We start from the raw sequence: 21,569 nt of genomic DNA on the forward strand, positions 1-21,569 counted from the left end.
CTGACAAAAGCACAAATACCTTCTGCAGTCCAGACCAATATTCAGGCTTGGACCAAAAAATATGCTGCCTGAATTAAGGCTTTTGTTAACGTGCTGAGCAGGGGAATTCACTACAAACACATCAGTGCCTTTGTTACTCAAAATCAACAAACCTCTATTTACTCTTCTGAAAACTGTGGAGCTAAACAAGATTGTGATGGGCTTTCCTTCTACTGGGGTATCTTACATCATGCACCGTTAGCTGATAATTATAAAAAGAATTGAGAGCATTTATTATGAAGCGATGTCTCCACAACAGATCTCCATTTTCAGGGAAGGGAACCCCATAATTAATGCTTCCTGCCCCTCTACACCATTGGTCTATGTGATAGAATATACAGTGGAGGAAAGGTCCTGCAACATTGCTCATTTTTGCCAAGCATGAACCAAGGTGCCGTGACTCAAGTCCTCTTACCAACTCCCTTGTTCCATACTCCTTCTCTACTTTGATCTTTAGCTGCTTGAAACATTCCTCCATCCGATCATGGAATGGCCGCAGGTCATCTGTCACCCTCTTCCCATGAAGTTTAATCCCTGCTCCGAGCAGCGGCAGCTGGTGAAGATGAAGAGGAGAAAATTCTCAGCATACTGATACTCAAATACCTCACTGGAACCATATGCAACCCCAGATCATTGTAACTATCACAGTGGGATTGGTTTTCGGGAAGGGATACTATCCCAGCTCTGCAAAATCCGGTGAATGGTTTCCAACTTACTTTCATTTACTTTGGGGATAAAAGGGTTATCATGTTTACTAGCCTTGAGACTTTGTCTTTAACCATCTCATAGATACATAGATACATAGACAATAGGTGCAGGAGCAGGCCATTCGGCCCTTCGTGCCAGCACCGCCATTCAATGCGATTATGGCTGATCATCCCAAATCAGTCGCATGATGTCTTGAAATGGTTTTTTTTCATGATTGAGACTGGTTCATTTGCAAAACTATCTTAGAAGACATCACATTGACCACAGAGAGTGAATGAAATCCAATGTGCTTCAGACCAGTTAAAATATTTATGACGTGAAAGGATTTTTTTTGAGGATTTGGCAGTTTTATGCATATTTCTTTCGCTATGGTCCCCATCCATAATCTATCACAGTTCTAGAACTGGGCCTTGGATTTGAACTTTGGGCCTCAGCAGGGCCACTCTGGCACTAATAACACCACTGCTGGAGAATTGCCTGGTTCGCTGCTCTCAGCATCAAAACTCAAACCTAGGGCTCAATGTGTTGAGAATCACAGGTACTGGGTCAGGTCCCACCATCGTGGAGAGAGCAAGATTGTGACCGAGTATTACTGAGTAACAGCTGAGAACCAGTCAGCGTGAAAACAGAGTGAGATCAAACGCAAATTGAAGAGCACCTCATATTTAAATATTGATTTCTCTAACATCAATTAACCCTTGCATCCCCTCTCTCTCCATCCCGCCCTCACCCGTCATTGTACGAGCTTCAAAGCAGTCTTGTTGATTCTCATTGTCTAACTCGTTTTCACCTAACCCACAGCCTTTCCTTAATCATCGATACTTTTTTGTATATCTTTCATTCATTTGTTCTATATCTCTCTACATCACCGTCTATATCTCTCATTTCCCTTTCCCCTGACTCTCATTCTGAAGAAGGGTTTCGACCCAGAACGACACCTATTCCTTTTCTCCAGAGATGCTGCCTGTCCCGCTGAGTTACTCCAGCTTTTTGTGTCTATCAACGTGAAATGCTTTTTCTCCTGTGAGTTGATAACAGCAAATCACAGTCACCAGGTGCCATCTGGTGAAAGGTAGATGCTACTGCTGTATTTTGAAGGGTGGTGACAGAGCTAAGGACCAAGCTCATTGATCCCGAAATGTTCTGCTTTGATATGTGTAAAAACAAGCTTAAGTTTGCACTTTGTAAACCTGAGTGCCACAAATATGGGGCTAGCGATCTTATTCTTTTGTGGTCATGTAGGATCATTCACAGCACAACTCGTCATGAGACAACAGTCAACAGACAAGTTAATATCATAGAGTCATAGAGCCACATAGTGTGGAAAAGGGCCCTTTGGCTCAACTTGGCCACACCAACAAACATGTCCCATCTACACTAGTCCCACCTGCCTGAGTTTGGCCCATATCCCTCTAAACCTGTCCAATCCATGTATCTGGACCAAATGTTTCCTAAACATTGCAATACTACCTACCTCAACTACCTCCTCCAGCAGCTCGTACCATACCTCCACCACCATCTGTGTGAAAAAGTTACCCCTCAGGTTTCTATTAAATCTTTCCCCCTCTCAGTTCAAACCAATAACCTCTGGTTCTTGATCCCCCTACTGTGGGCAAGAGACTCTGTGCGTCTACCCGATCTATTCCTGCGAAGATCACCCCTCATCTTCCTGTGCTCCAAGAATAGACTCCTACCCTGCTCAACCTCACACTATAGCTATGTCCTGGAAACATCCTCATGAATCTTCTCTGCACCTTTTCCAGCTTGACAATATCTTTCCTATAACATGATGCCTAGAACTGAGCACAATATTCTAAATGTGGTCTCTCCAGCCTCTAATATAACTGGAACCTGACCTCCCAACTTCTATACTAATTATCCTTTTCGGAAAATATATTTTATTACTGCCTTCACCAAAAATCACCAAATCTTCTCAAACAGGAATGCAGTCCAAAAATGCAGCACACATTTGCTGTCTTTTGCTCCCATTCACAAAGCTTCCAGGAGAAAGGATAGGATCAGGCAATGCCTTGGGATTATCCTGGAGTTTTAACGAACTAAGCATTAATTTTTGATCACAGTGGTAAGAAATCTGAAAATAAATCAGGGGGATATTATCAAGTGTGTTTTTTGCTACAGTGGTTCTATAACACTTTTGTTTAGTGGTTATCAGAATTAGCATATGGAAGTTGTCTACTTAACTCCACATTATATTGTTTTAGAAGAGGGGATTTGATTCTTAATCACTGAAGCTTTGTTGCATAATTAGATGTTATATCAGTGATTGTGAATCTTTACCAGTTATGCTGTGTTACCCATGTAAATACAGGGTTCTTGATTTAAAAAAAATAGCATAGTTGCAGAAGGAATTATTGCTAGATCAATGTAAACATCTAAAGATGAATGGATGTGAATACAAACTAGTTCAATGAAAATGGTTGCTGACAACCTATGATCTGACAGCTGAGGCAAGTCATCTAGGGGCCACAAGAACCAGTTCTGATTTGTAACATGTTACCGCAGTATCGGTGCTAGGATTTCACAAGACATTTTAAAAAACAAATATCACACACTGAAAAAGACACAGAGCGCTGGAGTAACTCAATGGGTCAGGCAGAATCTCTGGAGAAAAAGAATGGGTGAGATTTTGGGCCAGGACCCTTCTTCAATCTGAAGTAGTCTGAAGTGTCTCGACCTGAAATGTCCCCTATCCTTTTTCTCCAGAGATGCCGCCTGACCCGCTGAGCTACTCCAGCACTTTGTATCTATCCACTGTGTGATGAGTCTTAGTGGAATCAATATGGAACATATGAGTATATTAAAGAGTTAGGAGTTTGTGCAAGAATTTAAAGGATTTGATGCACTGATCCATGCTCTATTCTTACCTGCCATGCTATGAGATCCTTTAATCGAGCCAGTTTCTCCCAATCTCCTGCATGCTCATTTGAATAAACATCTGTGAAAAAAGCCTAAAAGAACAGATTAATTATGGATTCAAAACCACACATTGCCTTCTACCTAAATAGTATCAAAGTGTTTTTGTAAGATAGCCCATTTTAAATACTCCTGCCAGAAACTGGCTGGTACGTGTTGCTGATGTGTTAAAATATTGTTACATACTGTATCATGCTATGAAAAATTATGAGTGTGAAAAATGAGTAAAATGAACACAAATCTATGGTGACACCGCATTCAGACAATTTGCATCCAGAAACAGAACATACAACATTCTCAGTGAGACATCACTTATTCTAGCATGGCTTCCCACAATTTGCTGTACAGTAAACTCACAAGTGCAATAGGCCTTAAAGGCACACTTTTCATGGTAACCACACAACTGCAGCAAGCACTATGGTTGCAATGAAGAAGATAGCAGCCTTGTTCGATGAGATACATAAGGTCCCAAGTGCCAAGAGGTTTGGAGGGATGGGGAGTCATGAGTCTTTATAGAACCACCATAGGATCCAGGCAGGAGATGTCCTCCAGGATTGGGGATTGCTGAAAAATAACTCATCTCCTGGCAGGATAGGTCAGCGCGATTTACACACAACTATTCACAGCTTCTTTGTGGAGTGGAGGGCTGAGCGTCATACATAAGGTGACACTCTTTGGGAGACATGGAGATATTGTCATTGTGATAATCAGAGCAGAGAGTTATAACTTCATATGTTATATTCATTGCAGGATGAGAGGGACATTATGCATGGCCTGGGCTCTGTGCTTTATTAATGTACTATGATAGTATTGATTGGCGAATTAAGAGAATCACATTGTTTGAATTGGCTGCAATAATCTGGCTGGTTCCTCAAGAGAAGCCTCACTTTCTGTTGGAGTGGCTCATTATCAGTGCTGGTAATACTTGCTTCCAAGGACATTGAGCAAGGACATCCCTTGCAAGTCTTAAATTTTCCTGTTCTCGCTTCAGTCTTCACCTCGTGACCTCAAAGCTCTTGGTCCTCTATGCCCTTCTCCCTCTGTAAATGGCTACTGCCTGTGGTTTTCAGCATTGGGCAGTCTACAGGACACAATAATGAAACCTCCAGGTCCTGCAAGCTGACCCCCAAGTAATACAGGTAGCAGAATCCCACCATGGGGAATCCATTGCCATTTTCCATTCCTGCACCAGTACTGGCATGTCTTTTGTATTTGTACCAATTCTTTGCCACAGAAGGCACACATTCTTTGTGGAATTCTTTGCCACTGAAGGCTGTGGAGGCCAGGTCAGTGGCTATTTTTAAGGCAGAGATAGACAGATTCTTGATTAGTACAGATGTCAGGGGTTATGGGGAGAAGGCAGGAGAATGGGGTTAGGAGAGAGAGATAGATCAGCCATGATTGAATGGCGGAGTAGACTTGATGGGCCAAATGGCCTAATTCTGCTCCTATTCCTTATGGCCTTATGTACCCAGCTGCTATCGTATCGGAGCGCCTTGGCGTGAGGAGCCAGGAGAGGAGAAAGTAAATTCTGGTCCCTGGGATTCATCAACACTAGGCAGTGATGGATGTTGAAAATACCCAGCTGTGCAGACTCACTTTGCATGAGGAGCTTCCTAGAGCAATGTCATTCGCCAATATGAAATTCTTCTCATGCCCACAGAGATCTGCACATGACAGGAGTGGAAACCTTTCCTGCAGGTTTGTTGATGAAAAGATATGAGATCTGCTTGAGATCATTATCAGCAGAAGAGTGTAATCAATGGTTGTCTATGCTAACACTAACCAGCAATGTTGGCACATCCAGTATCTGATATATCACTGCACCGAGTAGATGGGATTATTTCTCTGCACATATAATGCTTGGGTGAACTCTGATGCTGTGGTGAGCAGAGTATTGGGAGACCATGCTGAGATCTGCTTAGGCCACATGGAAAGATCCTGTGACAGGGAAGATGAGAGTGTGCTTGATCCCGATGGAGAGAGTAGTCCAAGTAGGGAAAGTGTGATAAATGACCCTCTTGCAGAAGATCATACATCTCAGTGAGAACAGTCTTGGAGAACATGAGCCGACCAATGCATTGTTCATCTGTGAGGTTCAAGTAGGATGCAATGTCTCTCAATATCCTCTAGGGATGCCTTTGCTTCTGAGATTCTCAACCCACACTGAGTTCCCTGTCAGGGCTTCAGCAGTAGCTCCAGTAGTGCTAATCCTGGCTAAATTGGAGCAGCCAGGACATTAAAATTGAATAAAGGCTTCTGTGCAGCTAGGCCATTTTGGTCAAGTTAAATGTGCCTTTTGCAGAACTGGGACAAGCTGCTGAATGGTGCCAGTTTGTCTGGAGCCTAGATAAGAGCTGCAGGGAAAGCATGGGACATCTGCTGGTTCTTACAATAAGGTGTAAATTGCATGGAACTGATTGGGTCAATGCAAACCAGATATACATAGTGTAAATAATGTTGCAAACCCTTATTTGGACAGTTGTTGATTGGTTGAGATGTTGAGCTTTGTCTGGATTGTCTGAATCCCAGGACACATGTTGCATAATTCATCTCTGTTAACTTCCATCTAGAAGCTTCGTCGGATACATCGAATTAGTTATTGTGTTATTGGGTTAGGGAACTGTCTATCATGTACTGTGTTAATCGATATGTGTTATTGGACCGTATGGAGACCACCCCCATGTGGATCAGCCCCTCAAGGTTCGGGGACCTATAAAAGGTAGCTCCCTCGATGTCGATCTACTGGAAGAACGCTTGGGACTGCATGACCTTTTGGAGTGTCTCTGCTTGCATGAGGCTAGAATCCAGCATCTGCAGTTCCTTCTTAAATACTGAGGCTAGAAGGGCTTGGCCAAGCAGATGCAAGGATCGAACCCGCGGTGGTTAGGTATTGTATAGGGGAATTTGTGTTGTGTTATCCAAAATAAAGTTTAGTTGCTCAAGTGCTTGATTCAGTAGTTTATTGACTGAAACTAGACTGGGGAGAGCTTCGACTGAGCTATTTACAGTAGTAGACCAGATCCAGCAGAATTACCACTTACGAGAATTACCACAGTTGATGACTCAGCAGCTAAATGACAGAGATGGACTTTGGAAGGTGTCTGGGTTTATAGCTGCCCAGTCATGTCTCCTGGTGTCGGCAGAGTGCCTCCTTAAATAGCAAAGTAACAATTAGCTAGCACGGCATATTCTGAGTTTGAATGAGATTGCTCCATGATGGTTGTAGATTGAAGCTTTCCGCTCTAATTTATGTCATTAAGGATAAAAATGTTGTTGTGTGACTCCTGATATCAAGAATGAGCACCAGATGTCAGGAAAAGGACAACAACCAGCACATCAACAACAAGGTGCAATTTCACAATCGGGACATCTTTACCTGAAAGAGATTGCAATTGTGTCAACATTAGGTAATATGTTTTTAGGGGTGGGAGATTGCAACCTTCACGTGGTCCACCCTGTTTGGACGAATGCAATCAACCCGGTGTGCACAATCAAATAAAATCAAATAGAAGAGTTGTCCTCCTCTCCACAAAGAAGGCTGTGCATGCCACACGCCTTCTGGGCATATTATAAGCTATTACAGATACAACAATAAGATAGACACAAAATGCTGGAGTAACTCAGTGGGACAGGCAGCATCTCTGGAGAGAAGGAAAGGATGACTTCTTGGGTCAAGACCCTTCTTCAGACGTCTTTAGGTCTGAAGAAGGGTCTCATCCCGAAACGTCACCCATTCCTTCTTTCCTGGGAAGGTGCTTCCTGTTCCGTTGAATTACTCCAGCATTTTATGTCTATCTTCGATTTAAGCCAGCATCTGCAGTTCCTTCTGACACAGATAAAACAATATTGGGAAGAAAGAAGTGATGCTTTTCAACACTGTGATACCCATTAGATCTTTGCTACACAGGAATTATTTATTTCAAAATTATTGTTGCAATGTTGGATATTTCTTCAGTTGAATCTAAAGTCTCCGCCCCATAGGACTTGCAGAGACTTACTTGAGCCTCTATTCATGGCCATTGCTCAACTATTTGTTTATTCTGAGCATTGTCTGCATTTTATTCATGTAAACGACTGGAGCTTTAGATTACCACGAGCAATGGGTCTGTCGAGATGGCTGACTCTTTTGCTGTAACTCAGTTGAAAGACATTACTTGATGCCCGATAATTGGTTAGGGTCACCAGTGCCTTCCTTTGGGTTCACGTATATTTTGTTAGAGAGTGTTTTCTATTATGTGCATTTTATGTACTGCTGTGTTCTGTAAACTATGCTTCACAGATGACTTAAGGACCACTCATCATCATGTTCCTTCAGTGCTCTTATATTATCTGCACCCTGAGCAATAACAGGGCATTTGATGTACATTACATTTTCACAGGACATGTGCACATTACATTTTTATCACCTGTAACAGTTTCTGATTCTCTCCTTAATGAAGCATGAAAGAAACTAATGTTGCACTAACCTAATCTGTCCCTATGAGCTTATATCCATCCAATGTCATGTAGCATTTCATAGCTCACATCAAAATAAACCCATTTTATCGCACACTGCATGCATTATGCTTGAGTGTATGCATGCATGCACACATGTCTGGGTTCACATACACACACAATGCATGCACATCTGAATGTGTGTGTGCACATGTGGATGTATAAGTGTGAAGATGTATGTAGGTGTGCTAAGTGTATGCATGTACTGTATATGCATGTTTGCAGCTCTATGTACATGCATGTGTGTGCATTTTGTGTGCTATATCTGTGTGTATGTGAGTATCTGTGTCAATGTGTGTGTGTGTGTGTGTGTTTTCAAACGCATTCATTTGTGTGTGTGTGTGTTTTCAAACAAATTCATAAAAATTATTTTTTGATTCGAAATTCCCATCCTTGCTTGACCCTCAGTCACTTCATCCTCTCCCTATCACTATCCTCTCATACACCCAAGGTCTCTCATTCTTTTTGTCAATGCTGCAACTCTTCAGCCTCCTTGACATCCTTCTGAAGTGCTGGCCAGAAATGAATGTGAGATTCCAGCTGTCAAACTGGATCTTCAGTAACGTTTCTTTGTTTTTCAGTTGAGTATTCCATGTGCATTTTCAATAGCCATTTAACTTAGACCACCACTGTGAATGCTATATAACACACATCTGTGGGTCTCTCTGTTCTAGCAGCTGTTTTTAAAACATAAGCACACAATCTTAAAAAATAAATGTGTAATAAAATAACACCAAGCAGGGGTTAGCACAATGAGCCCATATAGGAGTAGCAATATCGCAAATTATTGCTCAAAAATTGAATTTAGTTTCCTCATTCTTTTATGTTTCAGTCAGCTCTCCAATGCGATTCTTTCCTAAACATGAAATTTCTGAGAATGGGTCACGACCCGAAACATCACCTATTCCTTTTCTCCAGAGATGCTGTCTGACCCGCTGAGTTAGTTACTCCAGCTTTTTGTGTGTATCCCGATCAGATGGTTTACTCTGTGAGTTGCTGTAAGGATTTCCTTCCCTAAAAGCCATTAGTGAACCAGATGGGCTTTTACAATTTGCTAGTTCCTTGATTACGTTACTAAAGCAAACTTTTGAGCAAACCAATATGTTCTTTACCTTCTCATATTTAGCAAATCCTCCCATGACTGCTGGATCGACAATGCCGTTGAGCAACATGGAGAGCGGGTTGATAGGGAGGTGATCATCACCCTGGTACTGGGTGATCAGGGTGAGGATCTTCTCATTAGTTTTCTCCATCGTCTCAATCGCATTTTCCAGGGGACTGATGGTGCTCTGTAACACAGCAAAAACAATTGGCTTTCGGGTGTCATCGGGTATACCAGGGAAGGTGGAGTGAATGAATTATCTATCCGAGATAATCAGATGCTGCCTAACCAGCTCAGTATTACTGCATTAGTTTCTGTATTTATTTCTGATTTATAGTAACTTCACTTTTTAGCTTTTGTATTAAGTGTGTGCAATTAGGTTCACTTATTTATAGTGAGAACAAAGGTGATCTCAGATAGATAGCACGAGCTTATTAGAGACTATTGTGATGTTATCTCATAAGAGCAAATCTAGCTGTCATTTAACAGCAACAAACAGACATAATCATGCCCTAGTCTAACATTTTTAATTAACAAAACTGCAGGCTAAAGATGATCCATGTCTGCGGTGGTAATTTGAGAAGACACAAAGTGCTGGAGTAACTCAGCGGGTCAGGCAGCATCTCTGGAGAACATCCATAGGTGATGTTTCGAGTCGGGACCCTTCTTCAGACTCTGAGGGCTGTGCGTTCAGAGGGGGTGAGATTAAAGTTGGTAAGGGGAGTCTGAATAAGGGTCTTGTTCTGAAACATCACTCATCCATGTTCTCCAGAGAAGCTGCTCAAATTGCTGAGTTACTCCAGCACTTTGTGTCTTTTTTGTAATCCAGCATCTGCAGTTCCTTATTTCTACTCTCTGGAAATTTTAGAACTAACAATGACACTTGTATTCTTATCCTGATTATGATGCTATTATGTACACTCATGCTAATATGATAATGGCATGTATGTGAATGTGTAGAGTGCATTTGAACACAGACAAGTTTATACCTAGTGTCATTACTGGGGAGATGGTGTTCGGTTAGTTACATGAAAAAGTGTGTCTGGTGTTGTGGACACAGGTGACGATAGTCCCATCAATTACTGGGTGAGTTTGTTGTTACAGGCACAGTTACCATGTAATGTAGTTACCAAGGGCCACAGGTCCTGGGGCCATTTGCCGAGGGCCGCCAGTGTGAATATCCGCCCGGCGCGGCCTGGGGACGTCAGGAGCCGCGGACTCTGGTAGGAAGCGACCGATTTGGAGGTCCAAGCCGCTGTGGTTGGCCTCCAGTCTCGACGTCGGAGTTCCAACATCCCGGCGAGCGGGCCTGAGCGGCGGGCTGCCCATAGCGGCGACTGCGGAGGCCTCAGGAGGGTCCGACCGTGGGTGAATATCAGAGGAAGATGATTGACTTTGGTGCCTTCCCTCACAGTGGGAAACATTTGATTCTGCTGTGTGGGGATGTTTTATGTTGAACTCTATCGTGTGTTGTGTTCTATATTTTTATTGTATGGCTGTATGGTGATCACATTTCACTGTGACAAATAAATATATCTTGCATCTTGTATCTTGTATGATGTTACAGACATAGTTATCTAGTACTGTAAGTATGATGTTGCAGACACAGTTACTGTGTTAGTATGATGTTATGGGCACAGATACTGGGTGAATGAGGTACTACCTGCACAGTTACAGGTGAGTGTGGTATAATAGGCACAGTTACAGATGGGTGAGATATTATAGCACAGTTTCCAGTTGTGTATCATATTATTGCCACAGTTAACAGGTGAGTGCACTGTTACCTTTCAAGGATATTTACAAGTATATGAGGATTGATATGAGCAATGTTGTACTCACAGGAAAAATGGAACTGACTTCAAACCAACGGAGAATGCCAGGTAGTTTATAAACAGTGACGAAAGTGGTCCTCTCTATCCACATGGACTGTAAGAAATAAATTAATGATTAATAACTTACTTATTTTCCATTGGGCTAAAGATGGCAGATGGAGTTTAATGCTGATAAATGTGAGGTGCTACACCTTGGCAGGACAAATCAAAATAGGACGTACATGGTAAATGGTAGGGAATTGAAGAATACAGTTGAACAGAGGGATCTGGGAATAACCGTGCATATAACCATATAACCATATAACCATATAACAATTACAGCACGGAAACAGGCCATCTCGGCCCTACAAGTCCGCGCCGAACAATTTTATTTATTTTTTTTTCCCCCCCCTTAGTCCCACGTTAGCATAGTTCCTTGAAGGTGGAATCTCATATAGATAGGGTGGTAAAGAAAGCTTTTGGTATGCTAGCCTTTATAAATCAGAGCTTTGAGTATAGAAGCTGGGATGTAATGTTAAAATTGTACAAGGCATTGGTGAGACCAAATCTGGAGTATGGTGTACAATTTTGGTCGCCCAATTATAGGAAGGATGTCAACAAAATAGAGAGAGTACAGAGGAGATTTACTAGAATATTGCCTGGGTTTCAACAACTAAGTTACAGAGATAGGTTGAATAAGTTAGGTCTTTATTCTCTGGAGCGCAGAAGGTTAAGGGGGGACTTGATAGAGGTCTTTAAAATGATGAGAGGGATAGACAGAGTTGATGTGGACAAGCTTTTCCCTTTGAGAATAGGGAAGATTCAAACAAGAGGACATGACTTCATAATTAAGGGACAGAAGTTTAGGGGTAACATGAGGGGGAACTTCTTTACTCAGAGAGTGGTAGCGGTGTGGAATGAGCTTCCAGTGGAAGTGGTGGAGGCAGGTTCGTTGGTATAATTTAAAAATAAATTGGATAGGCATATGGATGAGAAGGGAATGGAGGGCTATGGTATGAGTGCAGGCAGGTGGGACTAAGGGAAAAAAGTTGTTCGGCATGGACTTGTAGGGCCGAGAAGGCCTGTTTCCGTGCTGTAATTGTTATATGGTTATATGTTATAATTATAGAAGTGACTGTTTTAACAGAATGATACAGGAGAGATGGACATAACATGCTGGAGTAACTCAGTGGGACAGGCAGCATCGCTGGAGAATAGGAATGGATGATGTTTCGGGTCGAGTCCCATCTGAAGAAGGGTCTCGACCTGAAATATCACCCATTCCTTCTCTCCAGAGATGCTACCTGGCCCGCTGACTTGCTCCAGCATTTTGTGTCTGTCTTCGGTTTAAACCAGCATCTGCAGTTCCTTCCTACACAGGTTAAAAGAGAATATTTTTGTCATGTCTTTTCTTAGCAATGTTTTGAGCTCTGTAGTTTATCTTTCTATTGGGGAAACACCAGATTTAGTAAGAAAAAAAAACAAAGGCCTCATTTCTGACCAAAAAAAAATTACAACATGGCATGTTTCTTTACAAATTTGCTTAATATTGATGAGCATAATAAATACGTCTCTTACGGCAAATTCATTGTCTGGATCCGCTACTCCTTTTCGGACTGGTCTTGAGTACTGGAACTTTTGTACATAGTTTGCTTTGTAGAAGCTGAGGAAATCAAAGACATGAGGAGATGCACACAGTGAAGCACAACGCTGCAGGAACAATATATAGCTAATCACATTGTACCTTCACTGCTTAAAACCAGGTATTCAGTTGTTATTAATGGATGAGTTCCCATCTATTATTAATGCATGGGATAAATAGACATGGGATTAGAAAACCAAACCAAATCGTGCTGATAAAATTGATTTTTTTCTCTCCAACCAGGACGTTCCATACACTTAAGGCCTGTCCCACGTTCAAGACTTAATTCAAAACCTCTGCCGAGTTTAAAGGACCTAAAAAAAAAAATTCAAGATCGTGGTAATCTACGAACTCTTACGACCTTCCAGGACTATGTTCACAAACTCCTACGAACTCCTACGAGTATGTCTACGAATTTCCACGACTATGTCGATGCCCGCCTTTGGAGCAAAAGGTTGCAATTTCTTTCACCCCAACCATTTTTTACTCGTGGACATTTTATATCGGGCTGGAAAAAAGATCCCGACTTACCTGATGCCACGAGTATCTACGGCTAGCTTAATGAGCCGCTACGAACTCCTACGGCCTCTTACCGACTCGTTACAAACATTCTGCGAGTTTGAATCAAGGGGAAAACTCGGGAGGATTTGTGAATTACCTCGTGAAAGTGGGACAGGCTCTTTAGGTCAATTGGTGGAAAGTTAAAGCAGCAACAAACTATTCAACGGTCCTCTTGTCTATTTAATTCATTGCCCTGTCCTGAATCTCCCAGGATTTCTTCTCTGTGTGAATGGGATGTTCTCACCACTCCCTCTTTCATGTGTATACAAGTAGATTGAATAAGTGCTTTTTGAAGTACAAATAACTGCAGGCAATGGAATCACTGTTTATTTAGAGCAGGTGGGAAGTATGTCAATTGCTGGGAGTTATCCATGAAGCCACTGGAACATATTGAGTAATTTTTGCAGTAGGTACGATTAGATTGACGTGGATGAATTAAAATTGTAAAACCTTATTTGATTACGTTGGGGCTGTATCAGTCCTACAGTAGATACACACAGAAAACTGGAGTAACTCAGTGAGTTACGCAGCATCTCTGGAGAAAAGGAATAGCTAACGTTTCAGGTTGAGATCCTTCTTCAGGCGAGCTGACCTCTACCGCACTAAGGCCAGGCACCAACTCTCGGACACCTCCTCCTACTTATCCTTGGATCCACGATCCCGCAGATGAATACCAGGCCATAATCTCTCAAACTATTTCTGATTTCATAACTTCCAGCTGTCTGCCCCCCACAACCTCCAACCTTATCATTCCCCAACCCCGTACAGCCCAGTTTTACCTTCTCCCCAAAATCCATTAACACAGCTGCCCTGGCAGACCCATTGTTTCTACCTGCTCCTGTCCCACTGAAATCATTTCCCTCCAGGTACCTTGACTCCATCCTATCTCCTCTGGTCCTATGCCCAAGATACCTCACATGCCCTTCAATAGACACTAGACAATAGGTGCAGGAGTAGGCCATTCGACCCTTCGAGCCAGCACCGTCATTTAATGTCATCATGGCTGATCATCTCCAATCAGAACCCCATTCCTGCCTTCTCCCCATATCCCCTGACTCCGCTATCTTTAAGAGCCCTATCTAGCTCTCTCTTGAAAGTATACAGAGAACCGGCCTCCACCGTACTCTGAGGCAGAGAATTCCACAGACTCACAACTCTCTGTGAGAAAAAGTGTTTCCTCGTCTCCGTTCTAAATGGCTTACCCATTATTCTTAAACTGTGGCCCCTGGTTCTGGTCTCCCCAAACATTGGGGACATGTTTCCTGCCTCGAGCATGTCCAAACCGTTAATAATCTTATATGTTTCAATAAGATTCCCTCTCATCCTTCTAAACTCGAGTATACAAGCCCAGCCGTTCCATTTTCTCAGCATATGACAGTCTTGCTATCGAGGGAATTAACCTTGTAAACCTATGCTGCCCTCCCTCAATATCAAGAATGTCCTTCCTCAAATTAGGGGACCAAATCTGCACACAATACTCCAGGTGTGATCTCACTAGGGCCCTATACATCTGCAGAATGCCCTTGATGCTCCTCTTGTTATAAAGGCCAACATGCCATTCGCTTTCTTCACTGCCTGCTGTACCTGCATGCTTACTTTTATTGACTGATGAACAAGGACTCTCAGATCCTGTTGTACTTCCCCTTTTTCCAACTTGACGCCATTTAGATAGTAATCTGCCTTCCTGTTTTTGCTCCTAAAGTGGATAACCTCACATTTATCCACATTAAACTGCATCTGCCATGCATCTGCCCACTCACCCAACCTGTCCAAGTCACCCTCCATTCTCATAGCATCCTCCTCACAGTTCACACTGCCACCCAGCTTTGTGTCATCTGCAAATTTGCTAATGTTACTTTGAATCCCTTCATCTAAATCATTGATGTATATTGTAAATATTCGTCTCTACGATGACTTCCGCTTTCTGATCCCCCACTCCCTCATCTTTACCATTACTCCTATCCTCTCTCAGTCCGACAGTAGTTCAATTGTACAAATGTGTGAGGAGCAATGTTCATGGTAGCCACTATTTGAAGCCTTTCTCGTTCTCTGCTGCCTTATCTTGTAGCCACAGGTCTAAATGTAAGGAGTTGTAGTGAATTGGGAGCAATAATGTTGAATTTTATCAACATGACATGCTTCCGTTTTCAAGAGTTTAGAAAGGCAATTATGAAGAAAATGGAAAATGTGTAATGTTAGTAGACTCAAACTTTAATCTTATCTTGCGATGTAATCATTATTTGGATACACTGCTCTAATCCTGTTGTAGTTACTGTCTCTGATTCATGGTTTATGTTGATGCTTATTAACAAACTTCAGCCACATCCAATCCAGCTTTTATTGCAATAAATACAGGAATAAAGCACCGAGTAAGCACACCACAAAATTATCACCAGTGACAGATCTGACCCATGGGCAGTGGAGCTGGTCAACTGTGTTGTGAGCCAGTTGAATATTAATAGAGTGCCTACATTCCTGAGATGGATGCTGTAGTGGGTGGATGCCACTTCACTAACTTCCATTGACTCATTAATAGAGATAACAATTACAGTCTTCAATGACTGGTTGTGTAAGCATAAGATCTCTGTGTTTTTAAGGGAGTGGGGATCTGGAGAAGATTCTGTCCATCACACAGGGAAAGAAAATAGAGGACTGATTGTAAGAGATTTTCATAAACAAGGTAAAGAGAAATATGGATCAACTAAGTCAGGGGCTTCCTGAAGAGAGAACTTCACCAGATTAATGAGTGGCCAGAAGATTGGAATCAGTATCCTTATGTACTTATTTCTGCCCATGCCCATTGTTGTGGTTTCCACAGGATGCACCCGGGATTTTTCCTCGGGTGGTGTGTTATACCTGAACCAAGTCAACCTCCACCTCAGGAAACTACCTGTATCCACTCCACAGGGCTGTCCGCCAGCTAATGCATGTGGTTTCACTCGCTAAACGCGCACTGTTAAACAGGGATGTAATGCTAAGGCTCTATAGGGTGCTGGTCAGGCCGCATTTGGAGTATTGTGAACAATTTTGGACACCATATCTGAAGAAGGATGTTCTGGTCCTGGAGAGGGTCCAGAGGAGGTTTACGAGAATGATCCCAGGAAAGAGTGGGTTCACTCGTGATGAGCGTTTGACGGTACTGGGCCTGTACTTGCTGGAGTTTAGAAGAATGAGAGGGGACCTCATTGAAACTTACTGAATAGTGAAAGGCTTGGATAGAGTGGATGTGGAGAGGATGTTTCCGCTTGTGGGAGAGTCTAGGACTAGGGGTCATAGCCAAAGAATTAAAGGGCGTTCCCTTAGGAAGGAGATGAGAAGGAACTTATTTCATCAGAGGATAGTGAATCTGTGGAATTCTTTGCAAAGAGGCCTGTGGAGGCCGTCAATGGATATTTTTAAGGCAGAGATTGATAAATTCTTCAGGTGTCAGGAGTTATGGGGAGAAGGCAGGAGAATGGGGTTAGGAGGGAGAGATAGATCAGGCATGATTGAATGGCAGAGTAGACTTGATGGGCCAAATTACCTAATGCTGCTCTTATTACTTATGACCTACCAGCTATCAACAGATATTAAGTATTCAGCAATTTGAAATAATTTATTTCACAATTGTTTTAATGGGTTGAGTTGGCTGCAGGCTAGAGCAGCATGATAGAATTTAATGTGTGTGCATTACCGCAGTGCCGTGGCAAGGTACTGTTGGTAAAATAAGCAATGTGTGCAGAATCTAATCAACTTTCCCTCAGGAGGTGACTTCACATAAAACTAAGTATTGGGGCAAAAAAGCTGGCAGAATATACCTTATCAACCAAATCTGGGATAACACAGTCCCTTTACACTGAGATAGGGAATACATATTGACAGCCTTTACAGGGCCTGAAGAAGGGTCTTGACCCAAAACGTCACCTATTCCTTTTCTCCAGAGATGCTGTCTGACTTGTTGACTAACTCCAGCTTTTTGTGTCTATCTTAGGCTTAACATATCCCTTTTACACAGAGTCAACAACACAACCAAAATGTTTCTCAGTAGTTTATCAAAAACCCTAGAATCCCCAAGATTGTTTGCTAAAACCTAGAGGGAGTAGAACAGAGACCTGGCTGAACCCTGTTTAGCATGGAAGACATTACTTACTCCGTCAAGATAATTTCTTTCTGGCAGGCCTCGTTAACATTTTGGGAAATATGGAAAAGCAATTTCTGAATGACTTTTTCCAAAACTAAAATGGGTGGGAATCAGTTTGCACAATGGTCAGTTTCAAGTTAATAGCAAAGAACGCCACAGGAGATTATTTTCCCTGCAGCTATCAAACTGTACAACTCCTCCCCCTTCTGTCGTGGGGTAGACTGACTTCCCTTCTCCCTCCCCCACCCGCCCCTCCCGCCCCTCCCCATTCTTTGGACATCCCCAATCCTGCATTTTCCACTCATCACTTTAACATAGAAACATAGAAAGTATGTGCAGAAGTAGGCCATTTGGCCCTTTGAGTCAGCACCGCCATTCAATATGATCATGGCTGATCATCCGGAATCAGTACCCTGTTCCTGCTTTTTTCCCATATCCCTTGATTCCGTTAGCCAGAAGAGCTATATCTAACTCTCTCTTGAATACATCCAGTGAATTGGCCTCCACTGCCTTCTGTGGCAGAGAATTCCACAGATTCACAAATCTCTGGGTGAAAACGTTTTTTCTCATCTCAGTTCTAAATGGCCTACTTCTTCTTATACTGGGACTCCTGGTTCTGGACTCCCCCAGCTTCAAGAACAATTTTTCTGCATCTAGCCTATCCAGTCCCTTAAGAATTTTATATGTTTGATTTCATGTATCTTGTATTTTATGTCTGTTGGCAGATCAATTTCCCTCCTTGGATAAATAAAGTTCTATCATATCATATCGTATAGCCCAGTTTATGCTGTATAGATGTTGAGTTCCCTAGACCTAACTATGACCTGCCACTACTGATGAGAAGCCACTCTGATATTCCTAACTGTGGACAATAGCCAGTCACATTTCTCGCCACCCCAAGGCCAACCAGCACAAAGGGTTTGTAAAAATATTTAACAGAGTGAGCACAAGGGGGCAGCGCAGATCTAAAAGTGAGAACCATCCCTCGTGATAAAAGTATGTCGACGTTGTGATAAAACCTCCTACTCTAAATGTCAAGCCACCCTATATTGTCAGAGCCAGCGAGAAAGGTAGCAAGATCCTGGCACAGAAACCATGTACAGAGAGCTGGAGGTGGAAGCAAAATGCCAAAGGTCTGTGGATCCACAGAGCACAGTCCTCCTGGCCCTCCAGCTAGAGCCCCAGCTTAGACACAAATATTCCATCACATGGTCTTCAACCTTTTACAACCCCATGCACTTCCTATCATTTTATCCTTCACACGTATTATTTGGTTTACAACAGCTCTATCCGCAGAGACAGCAAGGAATTGCTGAGAGTTGTGGCCACACAGTAGCCCTGTCAATGACATCAACCTGTCTCCTTCTCCAGTAACTCCATCTACACATTTTGGTGCCTCTAAAAGGCAGCCAATATAATCAAGGACATTTTTGATCCCGGTTGTTTCCACTTCTCCCCTTTCCCGTCAGGCAGAAGATAGTAAAACTTGAAAGCATATTTCACCAGATTCAGGAATAACTTCTTCCCAATTGTTATCAGGCTACTGAATAGTTCTCCCATAAGCGAGGATGTAGTCCTGATCTTCCAGCCTACCTCTTTGCAGACCATGCACATATTTCTGTTATTAGCACTTTCTCTATAACTGGACTGTGGTATGTTTCTCTTTAATGGCTTGTGTCTGGCTTGTTTGTACTCATATATCATATGATTTGAATGGAGAGCACGCAAATAAAGTTGTTCACAGTATCTTTCTACACATGACAGTAATAATAAATTCAACTAAACTGGGAAATAATCTCTGTATCTGGATGAATAGTTCTGGACTGGGGTCTAGATTAACGATATTTTTTTCAGTTGTCAAAGCAGGTTGTTCTCTTATCATCATAGCCAATTAGCAACAAATCAAAATAAATGAAAAGCAAGTCTTCTGATTCTGGAGAACACAGGAATAGAAAGAACAACCTTGCTCATCTTCAGCATTTTGCCATGGGTTACTTGACATCCATCCAAGTCTGAATGCATGGTCTGAATGCTCCATCCACAATTTTGCATGCCCCTTCGATACTCCATTGGCATGTCAGCTTGAGATAAGCCTCAAAAGACTTCCATGATGCTACCATTTACGGTGCTTAAAGGGCCAGGGGAATACTGCGTGAGGGCACTGAGCTTACCAGTACACTCCTATCAATGCTGAGGCTCTTTACTCATGACCTCTGAGAGTTGAATCACACAAGATTGACACAAAAAGCTGGAGTAACTCAGCGGGCCACACAGCATCTCTGTAGAAAAGGAATAGGTGACGTTTCGGGTCAAGGCCCTTCTTCAGGGTCTGAAGGGTTTTTGTGTCTATGTCCAGCTTTTTGTATCTATCTTAGGTTTAAACCAGCATCTGCAGGTCCTTCCTACACAGTTGAAGAACACATCCTGTTTACTGGCAATTGGGTCAGATGAAGGAAAATGATCCAAGTGTGAATGAACGGTTCTTCTACCCTGCCTCCAACTCTAGATCCCCCTGAAGTGAACATGGCCTTTAGTCTCAGCCGACCACAATGGAGATCGCCTCCATCCTAATCACACACCCACGTTTCTTTTTCCCTCTCGCAGTAGAGTATAAGAGCCAAAGAGGGAGATCCCTGAATCCCAAATCCAGTGGTTCAGCTCAGTTAGAACTATTATATCAATCATACCCCATGTATCACCTGCCAGGACAGAGCTGATGGAATGGTAGTGATGGTCAGGAAATGATCTAAAAGACTGAGGAATATCCATTCAAGCAGTGCCATTGAGCTGCTGTCATACTTACTTGATAACCTGGTCAGGCACGGGCTTGTTCTTAAAGCGCGACTGTTCCTCGAGGACCGGCTGGACAGTGAAACACTGAATGACTGTGTGAACGCAGGTTAAGGACATAGTGAACAGCACAATGTAACAGTCATAGTTAATAATCTTCATGTTAAAACGCTACATCAGAACTCAGCGTGGAGAGGGAAGATGCTAAAAAAATGAAACACCATGGGATATTTTGCTTTGCAAAAGGCACAGATAAACACGGGTTGTTATTGCCATTGTTATTAGATCATTGTTTTATTTAGGATCCACAGATATCCATTTGCACTTTTAGCTTGCAGTTCCTTTACTTGTCCTGCCACCTTGCGCTTTCATCTCATGTTGTCAGAAGATCTCACACTTCCATCCTATTATAGATCTTCCCTTTTGTTTTCTCCTCCATTTCCATTTTCCTCTGCATCTTAACAAATGTCTATCTCCAAACATTCCCAGCTCTGATGAAAGGGCAAACTGAAATTGTAATTCTCTGTCGCTCTCCACAGATGCTGCCTGACATGATGAATGCTTCAAGGTTTCAAGGTCAGTTTATTGTCAGGTGAACCAATTAAGGTACAGTGAAATTCGAATTACCATACAGCCATACTAAAAAAAACAAGACACATTCATTCATTCATTCATTCATCATCGTTGAAAACATTAGATACGCAGTGGTGCTGGTTTCCAACGGGAACGGTGACGGACGCACCACACATCTCTGTCCTCCAGTTCCTGCAGACTTCCGCCGCTGGAAGTATAGTATTTTGGTGTGTGTGCTTTATCATCATTCCTTACAATGCTATGTACGACAGTGATCGCAACTTCTACTGAAGTGTGGATGGCCATTGGCTCGCTAGAAACTCATCCGCCCGGGATTACATGGTACCTGTGGCAGGGGGAACTCAACAAGACAAGGCCACAAGACACACAACTACATAAAAGTTAACATAAACATTCACCACAGTGGATTCCCCATGTTCCTCACTGTGATAGAAGGCAATAAGGTCCATTTCCTTCCTCTTTATTTTCCCGCGGTCGGGGCAGTTGAACCATCCGCAGTTGGGGTGATGGAAGCCCCCGCGGCCGACGGTCGAAGCCCCCGCAACGGGGCGATCAAAACTCCTGCGTAGGGGTGGTCGAAACTCCTGGGGCTTGGAGTCCCTGATGTCAATCTCTAACCTGAGACCGCGGGCTCCGCGATGTTAAAGTCCTGCCGGCATCCATGATTGGAGCCCCAAAGACGACCCCCGACAGGGATCGCGAACTCCGTAATGGTAAGTCCCGCAGGCTCCCGCAATGGAGCTCCCGGTCAATCTCCAGGAAAGGCCGCAA

At 42.8% G+C, this 21,569-nt stretch overlaps 1 protein-coding gene across 1 annotated transcript in view; it reads right to left on the bottom strand.

Annotated features, from left to right (window-relative positions):
• dock2 (dedicator of cytokinesis 2) overlaps positions 1–21,569 on the bottom strand; it is a 703,541-nt gene that overhangs the window by 12,006 nt on the left and 669,966 nt on the right. The window contains exons 42-47 of the mRNA XM_033029960.1: positions 20,218–20,299; positions 12,670–12,754; positions 11,120–11,206; positions 9,291–9,467; positions 3,633–3,716; positions 455–592 (exon numbers count right to left, since the gene is read on the bottom strand). Coding sequence (XP_032885851.1) covers positions 455–592; positions 3,633–3,716; positions 9,291–9,467; positions 11,120–11,206; positions 12,670–12,754; positions 20,218–20,299 — 653 coding nt within the window. The remainder of the gene's footprint in view (positions 1–454; positions 593–3,632; positions 3,717–9,290; positions 9,468–11,119; positions 11,207–12,669; positions 12,755–20,217; positions 20,300–21,569) is intronic.

The sequence above is a fragment of the Amblyraja radiata genome, chromosome 11, assembly GCF_010909765.2.
Source record: "Amblyraja radiata isolate CabotCenter1 chromosome 11, sAmbRad1.1.pri, whole genome shotgun sequence".
NCBI classification, from domain to species: domain Eukaryota; kingdom Metazoa; phylum Chordata; class Chondrichthyes; order Rajiformes; family Rajidae; genus Amblyraja; species Amblyraja radiata.